The 21,779-nt window shown below is 43.1% G+C and overlaps 2 protein-coding genes across 5 annotated transcripts in view; one reads left to right on the forward strand and one right to left on the reverse strand.

Moving 5' to 3' along the window:
- LOC106569493 (serine/threonine-protein kinase tousled-like 1-B) overlaps nucleotides 1–11,304 on the forward strand; it is a 31,056-nt gene extending 19,752 nt beyond the window's left edge. For all 3 annotated transcript variants that reach the window (XM_045694321.1, XM_045694320.1, XM_045694319.1), the window contains 5 exons: nucleotides 4,355–4,524; nucleotides 6,392–6,527; nucleotides 6,633–6,744; nucleotides 8,957–9,064; nucleotides 9,206–11,304. In XM_045694321.1, the coding sequence (XP_045550277.1) occupies nucleotides 4,355–4,524; nucleotides 6,392–6,527; nucleotides 6,633–6,744; nucleotides 8,957–9,064; nucleotides 9,206–9,355 (676 nt within the window). In that variant the 3' untranslated portion in view covers nucleotides 9,356–11,304. The remainder of the gene's footprint in view (nucleotides 1–4,354; nucleotides 4,525–6,391; nucleotides 6,528–6,632; nucleotides 6,745–8,956; nucleotides 9,065–9,205) is intronic.
- LOC106569505 (uncharacterized) lies at nucleotides 10,899–21,768 on the reverse strand. 2 transcript variants are annotated; one of them, XM_045694322.1, is made up of 9 exons: nucleotides 21,464–21,768; nucleotides 20,985–21,120; nucleotides 20,495–20,807; nucleotides 20,186–20,411; nucleotides 19,968–20,038; nucleotides 19,693–19,856; nucleotides 19,400–19,551; nucleotides 13,904–13,995; nucleotides 10,899–12,154 (listed from the first exon to the last, which is right to left on the reverse strand). In XM_045694322.1, the coding sequence occupies exons 1-9, from the start codon at nucleotides 21,537–21,539 to the stop codon at nucleotides 11,924–11,926; spliced, it is 1,461 nt and encodes a 486-aa protein (XP_045550278.1). In that variant the 5' UTR covers nucleotides 21,540–21,768; the 3' UTR covers nucleotides 10,899–11,923. The 2 variants fall into 2 exon arrangements, with proteins under 2 accessions (XP_045550278.1, XP_013996387.1); XM_014140912.2 differs by lacking the exon at nucleotides 21,464–21,768 and having other exon boundaries at nucleotides 20,985–21,450.
- Between the last annotated feature and the right edge of the window lie 11 nt (nucleotides 21,769–21,779).

Here is a 21,779-nt window from a genome sequence, read left to right on the forward strand (position 1 = left end):
CTTATTCTCTCCCCAGTCACAGTAGAAGCATGAAACAACGTTCTAAGACTGTTGACATCTAGTGGAATCCTTAGGAAGTGCAAAATGACCACATTGACACTGTATACTGGATAGGGAATCACTTGAAAACTACAAACCTCAGATTTCCACACTTCCTGGTTGGATTTTTTTCTCAGGTTTTTGCCTGCCATATGAGTTCTGTTATACTCACAGACATCATTCAAACAGTTTTAGAAACTTCAGAGTGTTTTCTGAAGTAAAACATTAGATTATGTTAGGAGAGTACATTGACAAAAATAACCACACAGCCATTTTCCAAGCAACTAGCATGCATCACAAATACCCAAAACATAGCTAAATGTAGCACTAACCTTTGATGATCTTCATCAGATGACAACCCTAGGACATTATGTTATACAATACATGCATGTTTTGTTCAATCAAGTTCATATTTATATCAAAAACCAGCTTTTTACATTAGCATGTGACTAGCATGTGACTAGCATTCCCACCGAACACTGCCGGTGAATTTACTAAATTACTCACGATAAACGTTCACAAAAAGCATAACAATTATTTTAAGAATTATAGATAAAGAACTCCTCTATGCACTCGATATGTCAGATTTTAAAATAGCTTTTTGGTGAAAGCACATTTTGCAATATTCTCAGTAGATAGCCCGGCATCACAGGGCTAGCTATTTAGAAACCCAGCAAGTTTAGCACTCATCAAAGTCAGATTTACTATAAGAAAAATGTTATTACCTTTGCTGTCTTCGTCAGAATGCACTCCCAGGACTTCTACTTCAATAACAAATGTTGGTTTGGTTCAAAATAATCCATAGTTATATCCAAACAGCGGCGTTTTGTTCGTGCGTTCAAGACACTATCCGAAAGGGTAAATAAGGGTGACGAGCATGGCGCAATTCGTGACAACAAAATTCTAAATATTCCATTACCGTACTTCGAAGCATGTCAACCGCTGTTTAAAATCAATTTTTATGCCATTTTTCTCATAAAAAAGCGATAATATTCCGACCGGGAATCTGCGTTTAGGTAAACAGACGAAAGAAAATAAAGCATTCGGTCGACTCGGGCACGCGCCTAAGCCCATAGTACTCTGATCGGCCACTTGCCAAAAGCGATAAAGTGTCCTATCCTAAACAGTTTTAGAAACTTTGGAGTGTTTTCTATCCAAAGCCAATAATTATATGCATATTCTAGTTACTGGGCAGGAGTAGTAACCAGATTAAATCGGGTACGTTTTTTATCCAGCCGTGTCAATACTGCCCCCTAGCCCTAACAGGTTAACTTATCTACTAATTATTATTTATCTCAGGCTCACACAGAGCCTTCATGATCACCCATACAGGATTGATCAAATGCTCACACAGAACATGACTAAATAACCATCCACACAGGATTGGTAAGCTGTTCACACAGAACATCATTGAAAGGTTACCCACAGACTCAACCTATCGCGCCCACACAGAACGCTTCTACAAAGATTACCCGCACAGGATTTCAAACCCTGTCTATATGAACAGGGAAACCCATACCATTATCAAAATATTGCCTAATTAGTGGTCCCACAACGGGGTGTTGTATCCACACTGGGATTATCGCCTACTGTGATTACTATGGTATACATTATCTTCCATCTATCCAAATGTGCAAAACTACCTACAGGGTACCCATGTCTCCTCTCTAACTTTGTAACACGGTCCCAAAAATCCTATCTTACCTCATATTTTCTACCAATAGTAACCCAGGGCATACCTGTTTACCTCATTTAACAATTTTTTTAATCAATTACATACACGTTAAAATGTTAACTTCACTAAAGTCAGATGCCACGCAAAGCGTCACCTGCACTCTCATTCTTCATTCAATACGTTAACCTCAGCAATCCTACTGTGATCAAGCCAGTACCACGGATCTGGACTTTTGGTTGCCCACAACTGGCTAATTAACAATCATGTCCAAGGATTCCTCACTTAAGAACACTCTCATCAACGCAACTCAGTCCTGCTAGTCACCCCAGCTGTGGCCCTCTTAACCTGTTGGGTCTAGGGGCAGCATTTGCACGTCTGGATTAAAAAAAATGTACCCGATTTAATCTGGTTACTAATCCTACCCAGTAACTAGAATATGCATATACTTATTATATATGGATAGAAAACACTCTAAAGTTTCCAAAACTGTTTGAATGGTGTCTGTGAGTATAACAGAACTCATTTGGCAGGCAAAACCCTGAGACATTTTCTGACAGGAAGTGGATACCTGATGTGTTGTATTGACTTTAAAGCTATCCCATTGAAAAACACAGGGGTTTAGGAATATTTTGGCACTTCCTATTGCTTCCACTAGATGTCACCAGCCTTTACAAAGTGTTTTGAGTCTTCTGGAGGGAGATCTGACCGAACAAGAGCCATGGAACGGTGATGTCCCATTAGACACCTGGGCGCGCTACTTCATGTTGGGTACCCTCGTTCCAATACGTTATAAAAGGCTGCGCATTCGTCCACCTTGAATATTATTCATGTTCTGGTTAAAAAAGGCCCTAATGATTTATGCTATACAACGTTTGACATGTTTGAACGAACGGAAATATATTTTTTCCCCTCGTTCATGACGAGAAGTCCGGCTGGCTTACATCATGTGCTAACGAGACGGAGATTTTTGGACATAAATGATGAGCTTTTTTGAACAAAACTACATTCGTTATGGACCTGTGATACCTGGAAGTGACATCTGATGAAGAGAATCAAAGGTAATGGATTATTTACATAGTATTTTCGATTTTAGATCTCCCCAACATGACGTCTAGTCTGTATCGCAACGCGTATTTTTCTGGGCACAGTGCTCAGATTATTGCAAAGTGTGATTTCCCAGTAAGGTTATTTTTAAATCTGGCAAGTTGATTGCGTTCAAAAGATGTAAATCTATAATTCTTTAAATGACAATATAATATTTTACCAATGTTTTCTAATTTTAATTATTTAATTTGTGACGCTGACTTGACTGCCGGTTATTGGAGGGAAACGATTTCCTCAACATCAATGCCATAGTAAAACGCTGTTTTTGTATATAAATATGAACTTGATAGAACTAAAAATGCATGCATTGTCTAACATAATGTCCTAGGAGTGTCATCTGATGGAGATTGTAAAAGGTTAGTGTATCATTTTAGCTGGTTTTATGGTTTTGGTGACCCTGTCTTTGACTTGACAAAACATTACACACAACTCTTGTAAATGTACTGTCCTAACATACTCTAAATTTATGCTTTCGCCGTAAAACCTTTTTGAAATCGTAAAACGTGGTTAGATTAAGGAGATGTTTATCTTTCAAATGGTGTAACATAGTTGTATTTTTGAAAAATTTGAATTTTGACATTTATTTGGATTCAAATTTGCCGCTCTTGAAATGCACCTGCTGTTGATGGAGTGCACCACAGGTGGCACGCTAGCGTCCCACCTAGCCCCAAGAGGTTAAGGAAGACCTCACTCTGAGTGTACCCTCAACAGGGGATTTTGTTATTTTTTATGTTTTTATTTTTTATCTTTTCATCACTTAAATGTTCCGTTAATGTCTAATTAGTACTATTAATTCTGTGCACGTTCAAGTCTAACCCTTAATCCAATTTTGTTCGAAATGATGTATCCATTCAGCTGACGCTCTCAGCCAGGTGGGGATCCGATCTGCTCCAAATAGTGGAGAGTGGCTTTCCCCTGGTTGCATCTAATGCAACTACCCGTGCACGGTTAACCTGAGTTTAACTGAGAACAATCAGAAAAATTGAAGTTTATCATCCCATCCTCGTCGCCAAAATTGTGGTGGAATTATTGTAATCAAAAGGAGAGACTTTTAGATTTCTTCAAAACAATCTAACTTTATTATTTCATTACTGCAGTAAGGGAGCTGGTCGGTAATCACCCCTAGAGGTGACCACTGAGAACTCAACAAGCTGGTTTGAGCCAAAGCTTTTTATAGCAAAGTCCATCCTCCTTCAATCTACATGACAAACAACAGATGTATGGAATGGGTCACAAGGTTAAGATTTGTATGAAAGATCCTTATAATTCACAGCAGACAGTATCGTCTGTAAAAATTGTTCTCATTGTGTAGAGACCAGGGTCTGGCCCCGAGACATCTCCCTGGTATCACCCAAAGACATCGTCAGTGTTGAATCTCCCTGAGGCCCACTTTCAGTTCACACAGACACAATAGAGTTATAAGAACCCTCTATTCTGTTGTAAAAACAACCATTTGATGCAGTTACAGCATTATAACATAATCTTGCAATTTTGCTCTCACGCTCTCTCTTTCTGTCTCTTTCTCTCTGCCTTTAGGTTCTGTACGGTTCTAGAGTTCTGCGAGGGGAATGACTTGGACTTCTATCTGAAACAGAACAAGCTGATGTCAGAGAAAGAGGCGCGGTCTATCGTCATGCAGATAGTCAACGCCCTGCGATACCTCAACGAGATCAAACCCCCCATCATACACTACGACCTCAAACCAGGTACACACACACACCCGCTACGACCTCAAAGCAGTTACACACACACCACAGGAGGCTGCTGAGGGGAGGACAGCTCATAATAATGTCTGGAACGGAGTAAATGGAATGGCATCAAACACATGCTGATTCCACTCCACACATGGTGATTCCACATGGTGAAACCCATCCTCCCCAATTAAGGTGCCACCAACCAACCAGGCACACACACACACACACACACACACACACACACACACACACACACACACACACACACACACTCGTTCACACAGTGACTCATGTTTGTGTAGGTGACTGTCGTGACGTTGTATTAGTTAATGTGACGACTGTTGCTCATCGAATGATTAACGGTTTATAATTGCGTGATTAAATGAATTAAGCAATGAATCAAGCAATTATTAACTTATTAGCCTGGGGCACCATGGGAACATTATTTTGATTGAGTTTCTATTTCCCAAATTAACTCAAAGGATATCAGAATATCGATTTTACAACAGTCGCTAAATTAATCAACCTCTTGTCTCATGTCTGAACGTCGCATAATCCGGGAATCTGCACGAACCCGGGCTACACCAATAAGTTTACCACACCAATCTTAGTTGATTATTTATTTACTAGCAAGCTAAAATGATGATAAAAATACACATACACAAAACACAGTCTAGCTATTGATTAGGACTTAGTATAACGGGCCAACACACTATGGCACGTGTTACCCAAAATGGGGATTTAAAAGAGAGAGAAACCAAGAAAGTACACGAGAGAAATATACATTTGGTTCATTTGTCAGCCATGCGTATTTAAACCTAGCCTTGCCCCGAACTGCCGCTCTTATGGGTCAGAATATAATGATGTAATTACGTGTTGGAGGTCTCAGGTGGGAAGCTCCGCGTGTGTCGTTTAGGCTTCTCAATGACGCACTTCTCCGGCGCAACTCTCTGGTTGTCCTCACGATGTCAGTGTCCTTCTTGGCTTAGGGGTCTGATCCCTCGCCCTTGATCTGAAAGGGGTCTTCTGAGGACAGACAGCTCTGTAGCTCAGAGCTCACAGCTTCGGACTCGAACGGTGTAGATACCACGATTCAATGGAGAGTGGAGGCTGGGTGGTTCGGCTTGAATTCACCCACTTAGATACAGCTACTCGTCCGTAGCTCGTGTAGAAAAAGATTTCTTTGTCTTCAACCTTGTGTTTCGTTTTGGGGTTCGTTGACTTTGTTAGACCTTCGCTGCAGCTTGGGGTCAATTAGTCTCCATGTTAATTCTTCACTCTCCTGTCTTATACCCTCGGGTCAGAAGTGCGCGTAACCGCCTTTAGGGCAATTCTCTGGGCGGACCAAGTTAAGGGGCAAGGCCTAGATTTGACTAAAATCCTATTTTAGACACTACCTTCACATCTCATCTTTACCAAAACATTCTCTTTGATTTGGGTATTTTCCACACAACGTACAATGTATAAACATCAGGCATATACTGGGAAAACTCTTAAAGGTACAATGTTTTCATAATAACGTCATCTCTTAACCTTTAATAACAATACAAAAGTTACATACATTTTCATATTCCACCTCTCGTCATGACCACCATTGTGGCTGACGGAAACCATTGTTCCAAAGTCCCTTTATTGCATGTTTAATGTTCTGAGGCCAGTTCTCCATTGTGAGGACAAAGGAATTTCTCTGTGGCCTAAGGTTTATTATGGGCTTGAGGGGTCATAAAACCCCCACATCTTCAGACCCCTAGATCTCTCCTCCTCTGTTGGGGGTTTAGGAGATAATCTGTAGGGTGGTGGTCTCCTGAACCCTGACCTGATCAGGACAGTCATGACATGACATACATACATACTCAACTCACGCCTCTTGTCTGTGCAGGTAATATCTTGCTGGTGGATGGGACTGCATGTGGCGAGATAAAGATCACAGACTTTGGGCTATCTAAGATCATGGATGATGACAACTATGGCGTGGACGGCATGGACCTCACCTCACAGGGAGCTGGCACATACTGGTGAGACACGGACACACACACGACACACAACACATGACACACAAATAGTTGTATTAGGTTTTTTTCAATTGTATATTGCTTTCTTCATGTTTTCCTCTTGTCCAGGTACCTTCCCCCTGAGTGTTTTGTGGTGGGCAAGGAGCCTCCTAAGATCTCTAACAAGGTGGACGTCTGGTCGGTCGGGGTCATCTTCTTCCAGTGCCTCTATGGACGGAAGGTAAGCACTCACACTCATTAGGGCACCTCTGAAGTGTACTCATTTTATTCGCATTTGTGAATAAAAAAATGTTAATTATGATCAAATTTATAGTGAAATAAATGCTGCAGTAGCTGTTTTCAAAGTATTTCTGCCATTTTGTTTCATAGCTGGTAATTTAACCTCTTACATCTAGATGTTCCGCTAGCGGAACGCCTCGCCAATATCCAATGATAGGGCGTGGCGCGAATTACAAAGTCCTCAAAAATCAAAAAACTTCAATTTTTCAAACATATGACTATTTTACACCATTTTAAAGACAAGACTCTCCTTTATCTAACGACATTGTCCGATTTCAAAAAGGCTTTACAACGAAAGCAAAACATTAGATTATGTCAGGAGAGTACCCAGCCAGAAATAATCAGACACCCATTTTTCAAGCTAGCATATAATGTCACAAAAACCAAAACCACAGCTAAATGCAGCACTAACCTTTGATGATCTTCATCAGATGACACTCCTAGGACATTATGTTATACAATGCATGCATGTTTTGTTCAATCAAGTTCATATTTAAAAAAACTGCTTTTTACATTAGCATGTGACGTTCAGAACTAGCATACCCACCGAAAACTTCCGGTGAATTTACTAAATTACTCACGATAAACGTTCACAAAAAACAAAATTATTTTAAGAATTATAGATACAGAACTCCTTTATGCAATCGCGGTGTTCGATTTTAAAATAGCTTTTCGGTGAAAGCACATTTTGCAATATTCTGAGTAGATAGCCCGGCCATCACAGGCTTAGCTATTTTGACACCCACCAAGTTTGGCACTCACCAAACTCAGATTTACTATAAGAAAAATTGGTTTACTTTTGCTGTTCTTCGTCAGAATGCACTCCCAGGACTTCTACTTCAACACCCAATGTTGTTTTGGTTCCAAATAATCCATAGTTATATCCAAATAGCTGCGTTTTGTTCTTGCGTTCAAGACACTATCCGAAGGGTGACGCGCCGGTGCGTATCGTGACTAAAAATGTCAAAATATTCTATTACCGTACTTCGAAGCATGTCAAACGCTGTTTAAAATCAATTTTTATGCGATATTTCTCGTAAAATAGCGATAATATTCCGACCGGGAGACGTTGTTTTCGTTCAAAGACTGAAAGAAGAAAATGGTGTCTTCACATGCACGCGCGCCTCCGTGTCATTGTTCTCAGATCGACCACTATCCAAATCCCCTACTGTTTTTCGCCCAGGGACTGCAGAGTCATCATTCCCCGTTCTGGCGCCTTCTGAGAGCCTATGGGAGCCTTAGAAAATGTCACGTTACAGCAGAGATCCTCTGTTTTCGATAAAGAGGCTATAGAAGGCCAAGAAATGGTCAGAGAGGGTACTTCCTGTATAGAATCTTCTCAGGTTTTGGCCTGCCATATGAGTTCTGTTATACTCACAGACACCATTCAAACAGTTTTAGAAACTTTAGGGCATTTTCTATCCAAATCAAACAATTATATGCATATTCTAGTTTCTAGGCAGGAGTAATAACCAGATTAAATCGGGTATGTTTTTTATCCGGCCGTGAAAATACTGCCCCCTATCCTAAACAGGTTAATCGCACAAAGTCAAAGAACTTGGAATCCTATATAGCCTATCCCACATTGCGGTACAACAATTCCTGGCTGGGGGCACGTGAAGAGTTTGGTGAAAGATTCATTTTTAGAAGCATGAAAGCTGGTCTAATTTACTTAAAGCAAAAAGTCTACTGAAATTAGACTTTGTCCTTATGTTTCTTGGCTATTTCCATTGTTTTGTTCACAAGCTAGGTTGTTTTTCTATGTTTGAGTTTCTACTGCTAGGGAGAGGAGACAATGCTTCTACTAACTAGTCAGACTCAATCTCACAGGAACAAACATGACAGGAACAAACATGACTGGAGGTTACCGCATTACCACGGTAACCTCCCGCCCTTAAAGGGGCAGGTGAACATTTTTGTCTCATCTGTGACATTTTGGTTAAAAGACTCAGGTCACAAAAAATGAAATTAAACAATACACCACATCACTTCTTATTAGTAATGCATTTATTGTTTTAGAAAGATTGCAAAGCATGCTCATCTGTAATTTTTTGTAAAATAATTTACCACAGTGGTTGGTGGACCAAAAGGTGAATTTTAGGCCCAGTCAGTGATACCTCAGTTTTGTTTTAACTGTGTGTGTGTTCATGCAGCCATTTGGCCATAACCAGTCTCAGCAGGACATCCTTCAGGAGAACACCATCCTCAAAGCCACCGAGGTCCAGTTTCCTGCCAAGCCCCAGGCCAGCACAGAGGCCAAGGTGACTTATACTCACTATGAATTGTAGACTCGTCAGGACATGTCTGAATGTGACTAGGACAGACAAAGCATGAGAAGCTGATCCATATTCTATAGATTAACATCTCTCGCTCCATCTTCCTTCTCTATCTCTCCCTGTCAGGCGTTTATCCGGCGCTGTCTGGCCTACCGTAAGGAGGCTCGTTTCGACGTTCACCAGCTGGGCACTGACACGTATCTCCTCCCTCACATGAGACGCACCAACTCCTCAGGCTCCCTTCAGCCCGCCTCCTCCTCAATCTCCTCCTACTGACTGGCTGATGGACATGACTGACAGGCCCACCAGCCAATCCTATAGCAGAACTGATCCTAATATGGGAAATGGAGTGGTGTTGGGTATTCAGAATCCCCCAGCCACTGTGAAAGGGACGTGAATGTGTTTGGCTGAATAGAATGGGTGACACGTGAGACGGGGAAAGAGAAAGACAGAGTGGAGGTGGAGACACTTTGCTAATGTTTCCAAGTAGCTTTGCAGAAACGTTGCACTGTGTTCTGATCTTGAAGGTGTACAGAGAGAGAGGAAGGAAGAGAAGCTCTACCCCTTGTGCATGCCATTGGACATGCTGTGTCTGTTGCCATGGGGACTTAAGTGGGGCTAGGCCACACCCCTTGCTAGTGATGAACTGGGCTCTTATTGGTGGAGAGGTAAACATAAACAAAAAGCAACACGTTTTGTTGTTTATTGGAATCCCCATCAGAAGTCCATTCCTAAATAGACGGCACTTCCTGTAGATCTGAAGGGATTGGATAGTTTAATGCCTATCTCCACCTTGTGCCTGGATAGGCCAAGTGGAATGTTCTCCATATTGCTTAGACCTCTGCAGTCAGTTCAGATCTACACCATTATGTTGGTGCTAGAGGTCGATTTGGGATGTGGCTTGAATCCCCAGAATATATCAGTTGGTTTGCCAGACTCACAGTAAACCTTGGACTAAATTGCACTTATAATCAAGATGATTTGGTTTCATGGACATGACTTCTTGAAATAGTCCTGGACTAAGGCTAAGCTTCAGTCCCAGACTGTCGGACAGAAGCTCATAAAGTCACGTTTTTAGATCTTGAATCAATATAATCTGGCTGTGTGAAAGAAGTTGGTTTTAGGCAGTTTAGGTCCTCCGTGGATCCATCCCTCTACAATGTGCTGTGTGCTAGGCCTGTTCAGGCAATGAAGTTTGTTTAGCAGAACACAATGAAACCATATAAGGATCAGCTTTATTGTAAAGACTAAGGTTTTAATACTCAAATCATCTGGAGGAAATTCAATGTACATTTCATGTGTAGGAGTGACATATCTGCAATCTGTCTGTACAGAGGGTCAAACACTCAATTTACTGAACTCTCACTAGGCAGTGCCCCGTTTGCACCTGTTTTCTCAAATAAATAAAAGACAAAACGCCTAGAAACATAATTCTCTTCTTTCCCACTTTGCTTTGAAATTGTACCCTTCCCTTACTGTTTTATCATCTATTCTACCTTCACGTTTTACATTCTAGATGGGAAATAACAGGTGAAACGTTGAGCACATGCAAAGGTTTAGCAAGTCAGACCCTTGGTTTCTCATGTATCCTTGTTCATTTGTGCTCCGAAAGGCATTTTTATTTTGCTGCTTTGTAGATGTGGCTTTTAGTTAAGATCTATCTGTATGAGCTACCTCAGGTACAGATAGTGCGAACAGGAACACTCTAGGGCCCTGAAGTGTATAGCCTACTCTTTAGGGGCCCTTTGAAGTGTAAACTCCACTGTGGTGAGAAGAATAATGCTTCTGTATGGCAGGAGTTCCAATAACGTCAAACTGTTTTATCACAGCAATGTTTATTAGTAGTCTGGAAACCATGTGTCATATATATATAGTTGTATAAAACTGTTCATGACATATATGAAGGAAAAGCGCAGTTTGATGAAGGCTCTCTGTTCACTAACACTTTACTTGAAGTCTGTCATAAGGCCTGCATAACACTGACATAACAGGTGTCATAAGGAGTTATTAGAGCATATTGGTAGTGTACCGAATGTAAAGTGTTTATATTGGAAGACTGTGGAGCGTTAAACAGACACTTGTGTTTCAGAGTGAACATTATGGCAGACCATAAAGCAGGAGCCACAGCAGTTCAACACTGTCTGATACATACAGATACGAGAATGAATGGGAGGCAATGTCAGGTCCTGTCATTCATATGCAATAAAGATTCCCCTACCAAGGTCGCCACCTTTGGTTTGTGCGCATAATGTCTCCCACAGACAACACACGTTTTTCCTGATCCAAGACTTGGATCGGTCAGATGCAGTAGGGGATAGTTACACCTGATGAAAGCATGGCAGACAGATGCCATTTGTCAAAAGGCTGGGAGGTCAGTTACAACCATAGACTTGGATATCATTCTATCTGTTCCATTATGGCGTCTGTGAGCATCTCCATTTTGAACTTTCTTCTACGAGATGGCAAACAGGGTGCATACTGCCACCTAGAGTGTGTTTGAACAGGTAAAAATCCAAGGTTGGAGATTTACTGCCACCTGGAGTTATGGAATGTTTCCTCACAAGTCTAATTCATTGGCTGATCCCTCCTGATGACCTGGATGGAATTATGTCATCCTTCCTTAACCCATAAGAAATCCCACCCATTTGAAGTCCTCAATGGCGCTGCCCATACTAAAACAAGTCCTCTCTATAGTTACACGCTGGAAGATTGAAGAAGGCTTCTTCAGCATGTTGTCTAGTGAGTATACACTCGTCAGGAGAGAAAGGAGAAAATGTAAGGCTGTGGATTGAGGGATTAGGAGAGGAGTGTCAGGCCAGTCCAGGGGTATGTGATGGCATAATGTCAGTCCAGTCCAGGGTTCTCCACTGTAGTCTTGTCTCTGGGTCCTCCTGGCTCTGAATGGACCTGAGCTCTAATGTCCATCTGGTTCCAGGTCCTTCTGAGCCCGTTCCTGCTCCTACTCACAACGTTCCAGCTGCTCCTCCCCATTGCCACTGCAGAGCTCCCCGGCCCAGAGTCACCCTCCTCTGGAGGTTTGGAGCTTCTAGACTTGGAGTGGGATGATCGAGAGAGCTGTAGTGGGGAGAAATTATATTGCATAATATCACTATTACTGTAGTGACAGTTACATTATTACTATCACTTTTACTATTAATGTAGGCCTGCTAGTAGTTTAATTAGTTGATTAATGAATCAATGACTAACTACATACATAAAACTAATTAACTACATACGGTGGGGGAAAAAAGTATTTGATCCCCTGCTGATTTTGTACGTTTGCCCACTGACAAAGAAAGGATCAGTCTATAATTTTAATGGTAGGTTTATTTGAACAGAGAGACAGAATAACAAAAATATCCAGAAAAACGCATGTCAAAAATGTTATAAATTGATTTGCATTTTAATGAGGGAAATAAGTATTTGACCCCTCTCAATCAGAAAGATTTCTGGCTCCCAGGTGTCTTTTATACAGGTAACGAGCTGAGATTAGGAGCACACTCTTAAAGGGAGTGCTAACCACAGCTTGTTACCTGTAAAAAAGACACCTGTCCACAGAAGCAATCAATCAGATTCCAAACTCTCCACCATGGTCAAAGAGCTCTCCAAGGATGTCAGGGACAAGATTGTAGACCTACACAAGGCTGGAATGGGCTACAAGACCATCGCCAAGCAGCTTGGTGCGAAGGTGACAACATTTGGTGTGATTATTCGCAAATGGAAGAAACACAAAAGAACTGTCAATATCCCTCGGCCTGGGGTTCCATGCAAGATCTCACCTCGTGGAGTTGCAATGATCATGAGAACGGTGAGGAATCAGCCCAGAACTACACGGAAGGATCTTGTCAATGATCTCAAGGCAGCTGGGACCATAGTCACCAAGAAAACAATTGGTAACACAACGCCGTGAAGGACTGAAATCCTGCAGCGCCCGCAAGGTCCCCCTGCTCAAGAATACATATACAGGCCCGTCTGAAGTCTGCCAATGAACATCTGAATGACTCAGGACAACTGGTGAAAGTGTTGTGGTCAGATGAGACCAAAATGGAGCTCTTTGACATCAACTCGCCGTGTTTGGAGGAGGAGGAATGCTGCCTATGACCCCAAGAACACCATCTCCACCGTCAAACATGGAGGTGGAAACATTATGCTTTGGGGGTGTTTTTCTGCTAAGGGGACAGGACAACTTCACCGCATCAAAGGGACGATGGACGGGGCCATGTACCGTCAAATCTTGGGTGAAAACCTCCTTCCCTCAGCCAGGGCATTGAAAATGGGTTGTGGATGGGTATTCCAGCATGACAATGACCCAAGGCAACAAAGGAGTGGCTCAAGAAGAAGCACATTAAGGTCCTGGAGTGGCCTAGCCAGTCTCCAGACCTTAATCCCATAGAAAATCTGTGGAGGGAGCTGAAGGTTCGAGTTTCCAAACGTCAGCCTCGAAACCTTAATGACTTGGAGAAGAGCTGCAAAGAGGAGTGGGACAAAATCCCTCCTGAGATGTGTGCAAACCTGGTGGCCAACTACAAGAAACGTCTGACCTCTTATTGCCAACAAGGGTTTTGCCACCAAGTACTAAGTCATGTTTTGCAGAGGGGTCAAATACTTATTTCCCTCATTAAAATGCAAATCATTTTATAACATTTTTTACATGGATTTTTTTGTTGTTCTGTCTCTCACTGTTCAAATAAACCTACTATTAAAATTATAGACTGATCATCACTTTGTAAGTGGGCAAACGTACAAAATCAGCAGGGGATCAAATACTTTTTTCCCCCACTGTACATATTAACTACATACTGTGTGTGTTTGGTGAACGCTCACCTTTCTGATCCCCGTGATGGTGGTGAATGTTCCATGGTTGGGCTTACACCTGAAGTACCTGTTACCATGGAGACTGCCTTCATTTTCTCCACCTAAAGTTGAATAGGAACAGGTGTTACCAGGGCTGGCTCCAGGAATAAGCAACATAAGCGGTTGCTTAGGGCCCCGGGCAGCTAGGGGGCCCCCCAAATTAATAAATGTATAAGTATTATTAAAAAAATTAGAAGCTCAGTCGAGGTCTCAACATACTGTTGAGAGTTAAAATAGTAGAATACACAAGGTGCAAGTTCAATATGTGTTTGTGCATCAGCAATCTTTCTCTTATGTCAGTCACAAAGTCACTCACTTGCCATGTCAGCTAACAATTTTTAGATTAATTTACCAATCTAGCCAGCTATCTAAACTTGTAATCATAGCCGAATACCGACCAGGCACGCAGGGCATGTGCCCGGGGGCCCTGAACTCCAAAGGACCCCCATTGAATTTGTTAGTCACTCATACACTACATGACCAAAAGCATGTGGACACCTGCTCATCGAACATCTCATTCCAAAATAATGTGCATTAATATGGAGTTGGTTCCACTTTTGTTGCTATAACAGCCTCCACTCTTCTGGGAAGGTTTTCCACTAGATGTTGGAACATTGCTGCGGGGACTTGCTTCCATTCAGTCACAAGAGCATTAGTGAGGTTGGGCGATTAGGCCTGGCTTCCAGTCGGCGTTCCAATTAATCCCAAAGCTGTTCGATGGGGTTGAGGTCAGGGCTCTGTGCAGGCCACTTAAGTTCTTCCACACCGATCGACAAACCATTTCTGTATGGACCTCACTTTGTGCACATGGGCATTGTCATGCTGAAACAGGAAAGGGCCTTCCCGAACTGTTGCCACAGAATCATCTAGAATGTTATTGCTTGCTGTAGCGTTAAGATTTCCCTTCACTGCAACTAAGGGGCCTAGTCCGAACCATGAAAAACAGCCCCCAGACCATTATTACTCCACCATTCATTTTATTTATTTGTCACATGCGCTGAGCATGTAGACCTTATAGTGAAATGCTTACTTACAAGCCCTTAACCAACAATGCAGCTTTAAGAAAAATAAGTAGAAAATAAAAGTAGCAAATAATTAAACAGCAGCAGTAAAACAATTGTGAGGCTATATACAGGGGGTACCGGTACAGATCAATGTGATGAGCTTTGAGGGCACGATGGTGTTAAACGCTGAGCTGTAGTCAATGAATAGCATTCTCACATAGGTGTTCCTTTTGTCCAGGTGGGAAAGGGCAGTGTTGAGTGCAATAGAGATTGCATCATCTGTGGATCTGTTGGGTCTGTATGCAAATTGGGTGGGTCTAGGTTTTCTGGGATAATGGTGTTGATGTGAGCCATGACCAGCTTTTCAAAGCACTTCATGGCTACAGACGTGAGTGCTATGGGTCGGTAGTTATTTAGGCAGGTTACCTTAGTGTTCTTGGGCACAGGCACTATGGTGGTCTGCTTAAAACATGTTGGCATTACAGACTCAGTCAGGGACAGGTTGAAAATGTCAGTGAAGACACTTGCCAGTTGGTTAGCGCATGCTCGGAGTACACGTCCTGGTAATCCATCTGGCCTTATGAATGTTGACCTGTTTAAAGGTCTTACTCACATCGGCTGTGGAGAGCCTGATCACCCAGTCGTCCGGAACAGCTGATTCTCTCATGCATGTTTTAGTGTTACTTGCTTCGAAGCAAACACAGAAGTAATTTAGCTCTTCTGGCAGGCTTGTGTCACCGGGCAGCTTGCGGCTGTGCTTCTATTTGTAGTCTGTAGTAGTTCGCAAGCCCTGCCACATCCGACGATCATCAGAGCCGGTGTAGTACGATTCAATTTTAGTCCTGTATTGACGCTTTGCCCGTTTGATGGTTCGTCGGAGGGCATAGCGGAATATCATATAAGCTTCTGGGTTGGAGTCACGCTCCTTGAAAGCGACAGCTTTACCCTCTAGCTCAGTGCGGATGTTGCCTGTAATCCATGGCTTCTGGTATGTACGTACGGTCACTGTGGGGACGACGTCATCGATGCACTTATTGATGAAGCCAGTGACTGATGTGTACTCCTCAATGCCATTGGAAGAATCCCGGAACTTATTCCAGTCTGTGCTAGCAAAACAGTTCTGTAGCTTAGCATCTGCTTTATCTGACCACTTTTTTATTGACCGAGTCACTGGTGCTTCCTGCTTTCATTTTTGCTTGTAAGCAGGAATCAGGAGGATAGAATTATGGTCAGATTTGCCAAATGGAGGGCGAGGGAGGTCTTTGTAAGCGTTTCTGTGTGTGGAGTATAGGTGGTCTAGAGTGGTTTCCCTCTGGTTGCACATTTAACATGCCGGTAGAAATTAGGTAAAACGGTTTTCCTCAATGAGTGCGGTCTTAGTGCAAGCATCGGGTTGTGGTAGTAAATAGACAGCTACGAAGAATATAGATAAACTCTCTTGGTAAATAGTGTCGTCTACAGCTTATCATGAGATACTCTACCTCAGGTGAGCAAAACCTCGAGACTTCCTTATATTTTGTGCACCAGCTGTTGTTTACTAATATACATACACCATCACCGTCTTACCAGTGGTCGCTGTTCTATCCTGCTGAAAAAGCGTAAAACCCACCAGCTGTATGTTATTCATGTCGTCGTTCAGCCACGACTCGGTGAAACATAAGATATTACAGTTTTTTAATGTCCTATTGGTAGGATATACGTGATCGTAGTTAGTCTATTTTATTATCCATTGATTGTACGTTGGCTAATCAGACCGATGTTAAAGGGAGATTACCCACTCGCTGTCGGATCCTTACAAGACACCCAGACCTTCGTCCCCAATTTCTCAGTCCCTTTCTCTTGTGAATGATGGGCATGAGGGCCTTGTCGGGCGTCTTAAGTAAATCCTTCGCGTCCGACTTGTTAAAGAAAACGTATTCCTCCAGTACGGGGTGAGTAATCGCTGGCCTGATATCTAGAAGCTCTTTTCGGCCACAAAACACAGTGGCAGAAACATAATGTACAAAATAAGTTACAAACAACGCAAAAAAACACATTAGCACAATTGGTTAGGGGAGCGTAAAACAGCAGCCATCTCCTCAAGTGCCATTCACTATGCATTGGGGCAGGTAGTGTTCTCATGGCATCCGCCAAACCCAGATTTGTCCGTCGGACAGCCAGATGGTGAAGCGTGATTGATCACTCCAGTGAACGAGTCCAATGGCGGTGAGTTTTACACCACTCCAGCCGACGCTTGGCATTGTGCATGGTGATCTCAGGCGTGTGTGCAGCTGCTCGGCCATGGAAACCTATTTTAGGATGGTGCTGACGTTGCTTCCAGAGGCAGTTTGTAACTCGGTAGTGAGTGTTGCAGCCGAGAACAGACACTTTACACACTTCAGCACTCTGCGGTCCCGTTCTGTTAGCTTGTGTGTCCTAATACTTTGCGGCTGAGCCGTTGTTGCTCCTAGATGTTTCCACTTCACAATAACAGCACTTATAGTTGACCGGGGCAGCTCTAGCAGGGCAGAACATTTGACGAACTGACTTGTTTTGCCCGCGTGGTGGTGGGGGGCCCACAAAAGGCTAGAGCCAGCCCTGGGTGCTACCACAGACAAAAGGGGGAACGCAGACACATCACAAGGCGTATAAATCTGAAGCATCTGTTTAGAACCCCCACTCACCACCAAATATTGTGATGAGAGGAAGTCCATTGGCGGGAAGTGGGAGGAGATGGAGCTAGATGAAACTTGACCGATATTGTGCTAATTTTATCATCGTTGAAACATTCAATCTCAATACAGTTTTCTGTTTACAAAACGAAAATCTGTTATGAACTGAGAGCAAAGTTTTATAGACTTGACCCTTTGCCAAAGTTTAAAAAAATTGCATTGTTTAGGAGTGCAAGGTTGAATTTAGTTATTGCACACCCACACTTCAGAGTAGGCGTTCCCTAATGGAAATATGCACCAATATGCACCTAATGTTAAAATGCACCAATAGGATCTCACTCGTGCTTGGCTCTGCCCACCTCCTTGCTTGTTCTGCCCACTATGCTTAATTTGCTCCCATTGGAAACAACCCCAATGATCAATCTTGGGTTAGGGCTAGGTTCAATCAGATTTACAATTTTTACATCCACATAGCGTTGTTTTGGCTGTGTGTGGTGGTAGAACTGCGTTAGAGCTGTCAAACCCACTAGCGGCTCGTTGCGTTACCTTATCACAGATACTGCTGTTGGAATGCCACGAAACCACTTGCTGCTATAATCTGATAAATCCCAAACAGCTGCATTAGAAGTTCATGCAGCCTCATTACAAGTTCAATCACTCCAACTTGACTGATAAATCCCCCCCATCCAAATGAACATCAAATCAAATGCTATTGGTCGTATAAACATATTTAGCAGATGTTATTGCGAGTGTAACGAATTGCTTGTGTTCCTAGCTCCAACAGTGCAGTAGTATCTAACAATACACATCAATACTCACAAATCTAAAAATAAAAGGTAATTAAGAAATATAGGACGAACGATGTCGGAGTGTGTGTGTGTGTGTGTATGTATATACAGTTGAAGTCGGAAGTTTACATACACTTAGGTTGGAGTCATTAAAACTCCTTTTTCAACCACTCCACAAATTTCTTGTTAACAAACTATAGTTTTGGCAAGTCGGTTAGGACATGTACTTCGTGCATGACACAAGTAATATTTCCAACAATTGTTTACAGACAGATTATTTCACTTCTAATTCACTGTATCGCAATTCCAGTGGGTCAGAAGTTTACATACACTAAGTTGACTGTGCCTTTAAACAGCTTGAAAAATTCCAGAAAATTATGTCATGGCTTTAGGAGCTTCTGATAGGCTAATTGATATAATTTACTGGAGGTGTTGTTGCATACCCGTCAGGAAGTCCAGGACCCAGTTGCACAGGGCGGGCTTCAGACCCAGGGCCCGAGCTTAATAATGAGCTTGGAGGGAACTATGGTGTAGAATGCTGAGCTACAGTCAATGAACAGCATTCTTACATAGGTATTCCTCTTGTCCAGATGGGAAAGGGCAGTGTGCAGTGCGATGGCGATTGCATCGTCTGTGGATCTATTGAGGCGGTATGCAAATTGCAGTGGGTCTAGGGTGCATGAAAACATGCATTAGCCTAACATCAATGGTTTGATATTTGAGATTAATTATTTCTAACATCGATAGATCCTAAACTTTCTAGCACTGTTTTGAACTAACGCAGTAGGGATAATAAGGGAGTGATGTGTGACAGACAAGAGCAGCCGCTCACCTATATGTCAGCTCATACCACAGTTACACCTCCAAAACATCTGCTATGCGGATGTCGACCAATGCTGGTTAATGCTCGATCTGATTGAATCCAGGCCTTATTTACCAGTATCTTTGGTGTTACTGTCACAGTTGTCATGGTGATGTCACACCATAAACACACACACCGCGCGCACACACACACAAACTCACTGGCTGTGTCCAATTCCACTCCGATATAGATGTCTCTAGACTCAGTGTTTTCCAGTGGTCCGATAAACCGCACAGCTCCTCTTCTCCTCTCCTCTCCTCTCGTCCTTCTCTCCAGCACTACACGGTCATTCACACACAGACGGTGCTTCCTCCTGATATGCACATGCACGAACGGGCATACGCACCACACACAGTTAAGTTCTTTAAAATCACAATTATTGTGAAATGAGTCATTAATACAGTACAATACGATAATAAACAGAAGAGAAACTAAAGCCAGACTAGAAGTGTACCTGGTGGTTAATGCCCTGGTGTCCAGCCCTCCTGCTGCTTGGACTGTGGACGAGGAGTCAGGACAGTCTGGGGCCAGACACCACCTCTCCTCCTCTTTTGTCTCCTCCATCTCTCCCCTCAGAGGTCCACAAGAGGCACTTCTCCTTAGGACTTTCTCTCTTTTCTGCTCACAAACAACAACAATGACCAAAAACAAACCACCACAAAAACAGCTCATCATAAAGGCTGTGACATCCTCATGTGTCCATTGTGAAGTATGATAATGAGGTCCAACCTTCAGCATGTGTTTTCGGTCCGATGTCTGTCCACCCTGCTCAGACGACAGGTTGCCCTTCTCCCTCCTGACTGGGACACAAAACACACACAATGTCCTGACATGGTGAGCACACAGCAAAGACAGACTGAAGCTTCACATTCTCCTTGGTCATAATTCCCATGAATAAAAGACATTCCAATTCAAAGCACTGCTTCATTATGTAAAACGATTGACACCTCTTTCTCTGGCTATGCTGTCACTATGGGAGGAGTGAGGCATGATGGGTAGGGGTTGTGATCCCAGAGCTTCTTCTACAGAGGGTAGAATAAGACTGTTGTCTTCTTGTCTCCGTTCTCCCCCTCTCTTCTTCCCCCTCTCATCTCCTCTCCTGCCTTCCTCTCCTCTCCTCTCATCTCCTGGATCCTCCTTCTCATACTCTTTCACAGAGGGCAGAACTGCTGCCTGACACACAGAGAGAGAGGGTGGGGTTGTTTGTGTGTCTACGTTTACGTGTTGACTTGTGAGAAAGAGTGTGTCATACATACCTGTCTCCTCTGAGGGGTAAGGTTGTGAAGGGGGACCAGAGGAGGGAGGCAAGGGGGTGTGGTGTTAGAGCACAGGCTGCCCCTCCCAGAGCTGTATAAGGAGGACACACTGGGTGAGACACTGGCTGGGGGAGAGAGGAGGTAGGGGGAGGAGGTAGCGAGAGAGATGGAGGGGAGGCAGGAGAAGGGAGAGGTGGAGCTGGTCTGGGATCTGTTGGAATCTGAAAGACCCACGGGAGCAGCCGGAGCAGTGGACAGAGAGCACATCAGCTCCTCTATTCGGACCCTCTGGATCTCTACGGTCCTGTGCAGACTAAGATATGAGAGGAGGCGCACACACACACACACAGCAGAGTTAAGCAAAGGTCAGACAAACTCAACCGAAACAGTAAATGGTTAACTTTCTCATAGAGGAGGCAGCTGAAAACTGGTGTGAATCAGGCATGTGACAGTGGGAATTTGTTTGATACAACAGGCCTATGGTTCTCACCGTTGATTCTCGCGCAGTATCTCGGCTATACTCGAGCACAGGTGCACTGCACCTCTCCTCGAACCGTTGATGAAGAACAGGACAGCTTGCGAGGCGACCTCCTTGTCCTCCTCAAGACCCCCTGCCGAACTGCCCACTTGGTATAGGAAGGCAGAAATACTACAGTAGTAGAAAACTATGTCTATCACTTTATTACCTTTATTCAGTGGTTTTGTGGCAGTTATTTCAGCACAGCAAACGTGTGGGACAACACACAAATAGCTTACACAAATTGTCCCCATCACGGGTGTCCCTATTAAAAAAAAAAATGACTAGCAATATCGAATGTAGGCTACTTTACCAGTTTGACATGGTTTTAGTGACGTTAACTAATCAAAGCTTTCTTATTTTTTTAAAATGTATAATTTCCAAAGCGGTAGCCTAGGTACCGGTGCGAGTCCCACCACGACTGAGTGTGCTCCAAATCAATGTTTTCATACCTGTCTGGGACGCACGCGAGTCAAGGTCCGAATCCAACGTCCAGGTTCGGTTTCTACTGCGCTCGCGACCACTCATATCCCAGTTCTCTCAATAACAAATGTCTGTTGATTTGTTATTGTACTACTCTACTGTAAGCCATGTGTTGCGCTTTTTCACTAACCCTTGCCGACGTAACACCCAATGGAACGCACAGGTGCTCGGTTGGTTCGCAATAGTACAGATAGCTTCATGCTTTCTCGGTGAGGGTTTTAGGCTATAATTATTGTAATACGCTTGCTCTGTCTGGTCATTCTAGGCAGGATAATGAAATATGCA

Source organism: Salmo salar, chromosome ssa14, assembly GCF_905237065.1.
Source record: "Salmo salar chromosome ssa14, Ssal_v3.1, whole genome shotgun sequence".
Classification (NCBI taxonomy): domain Eukaryota; kingdom Metazoa; phylum Chordata; class Actinopteri; order Salmoniformes; family Salmonidae; genus Salmo; species Salmo salar.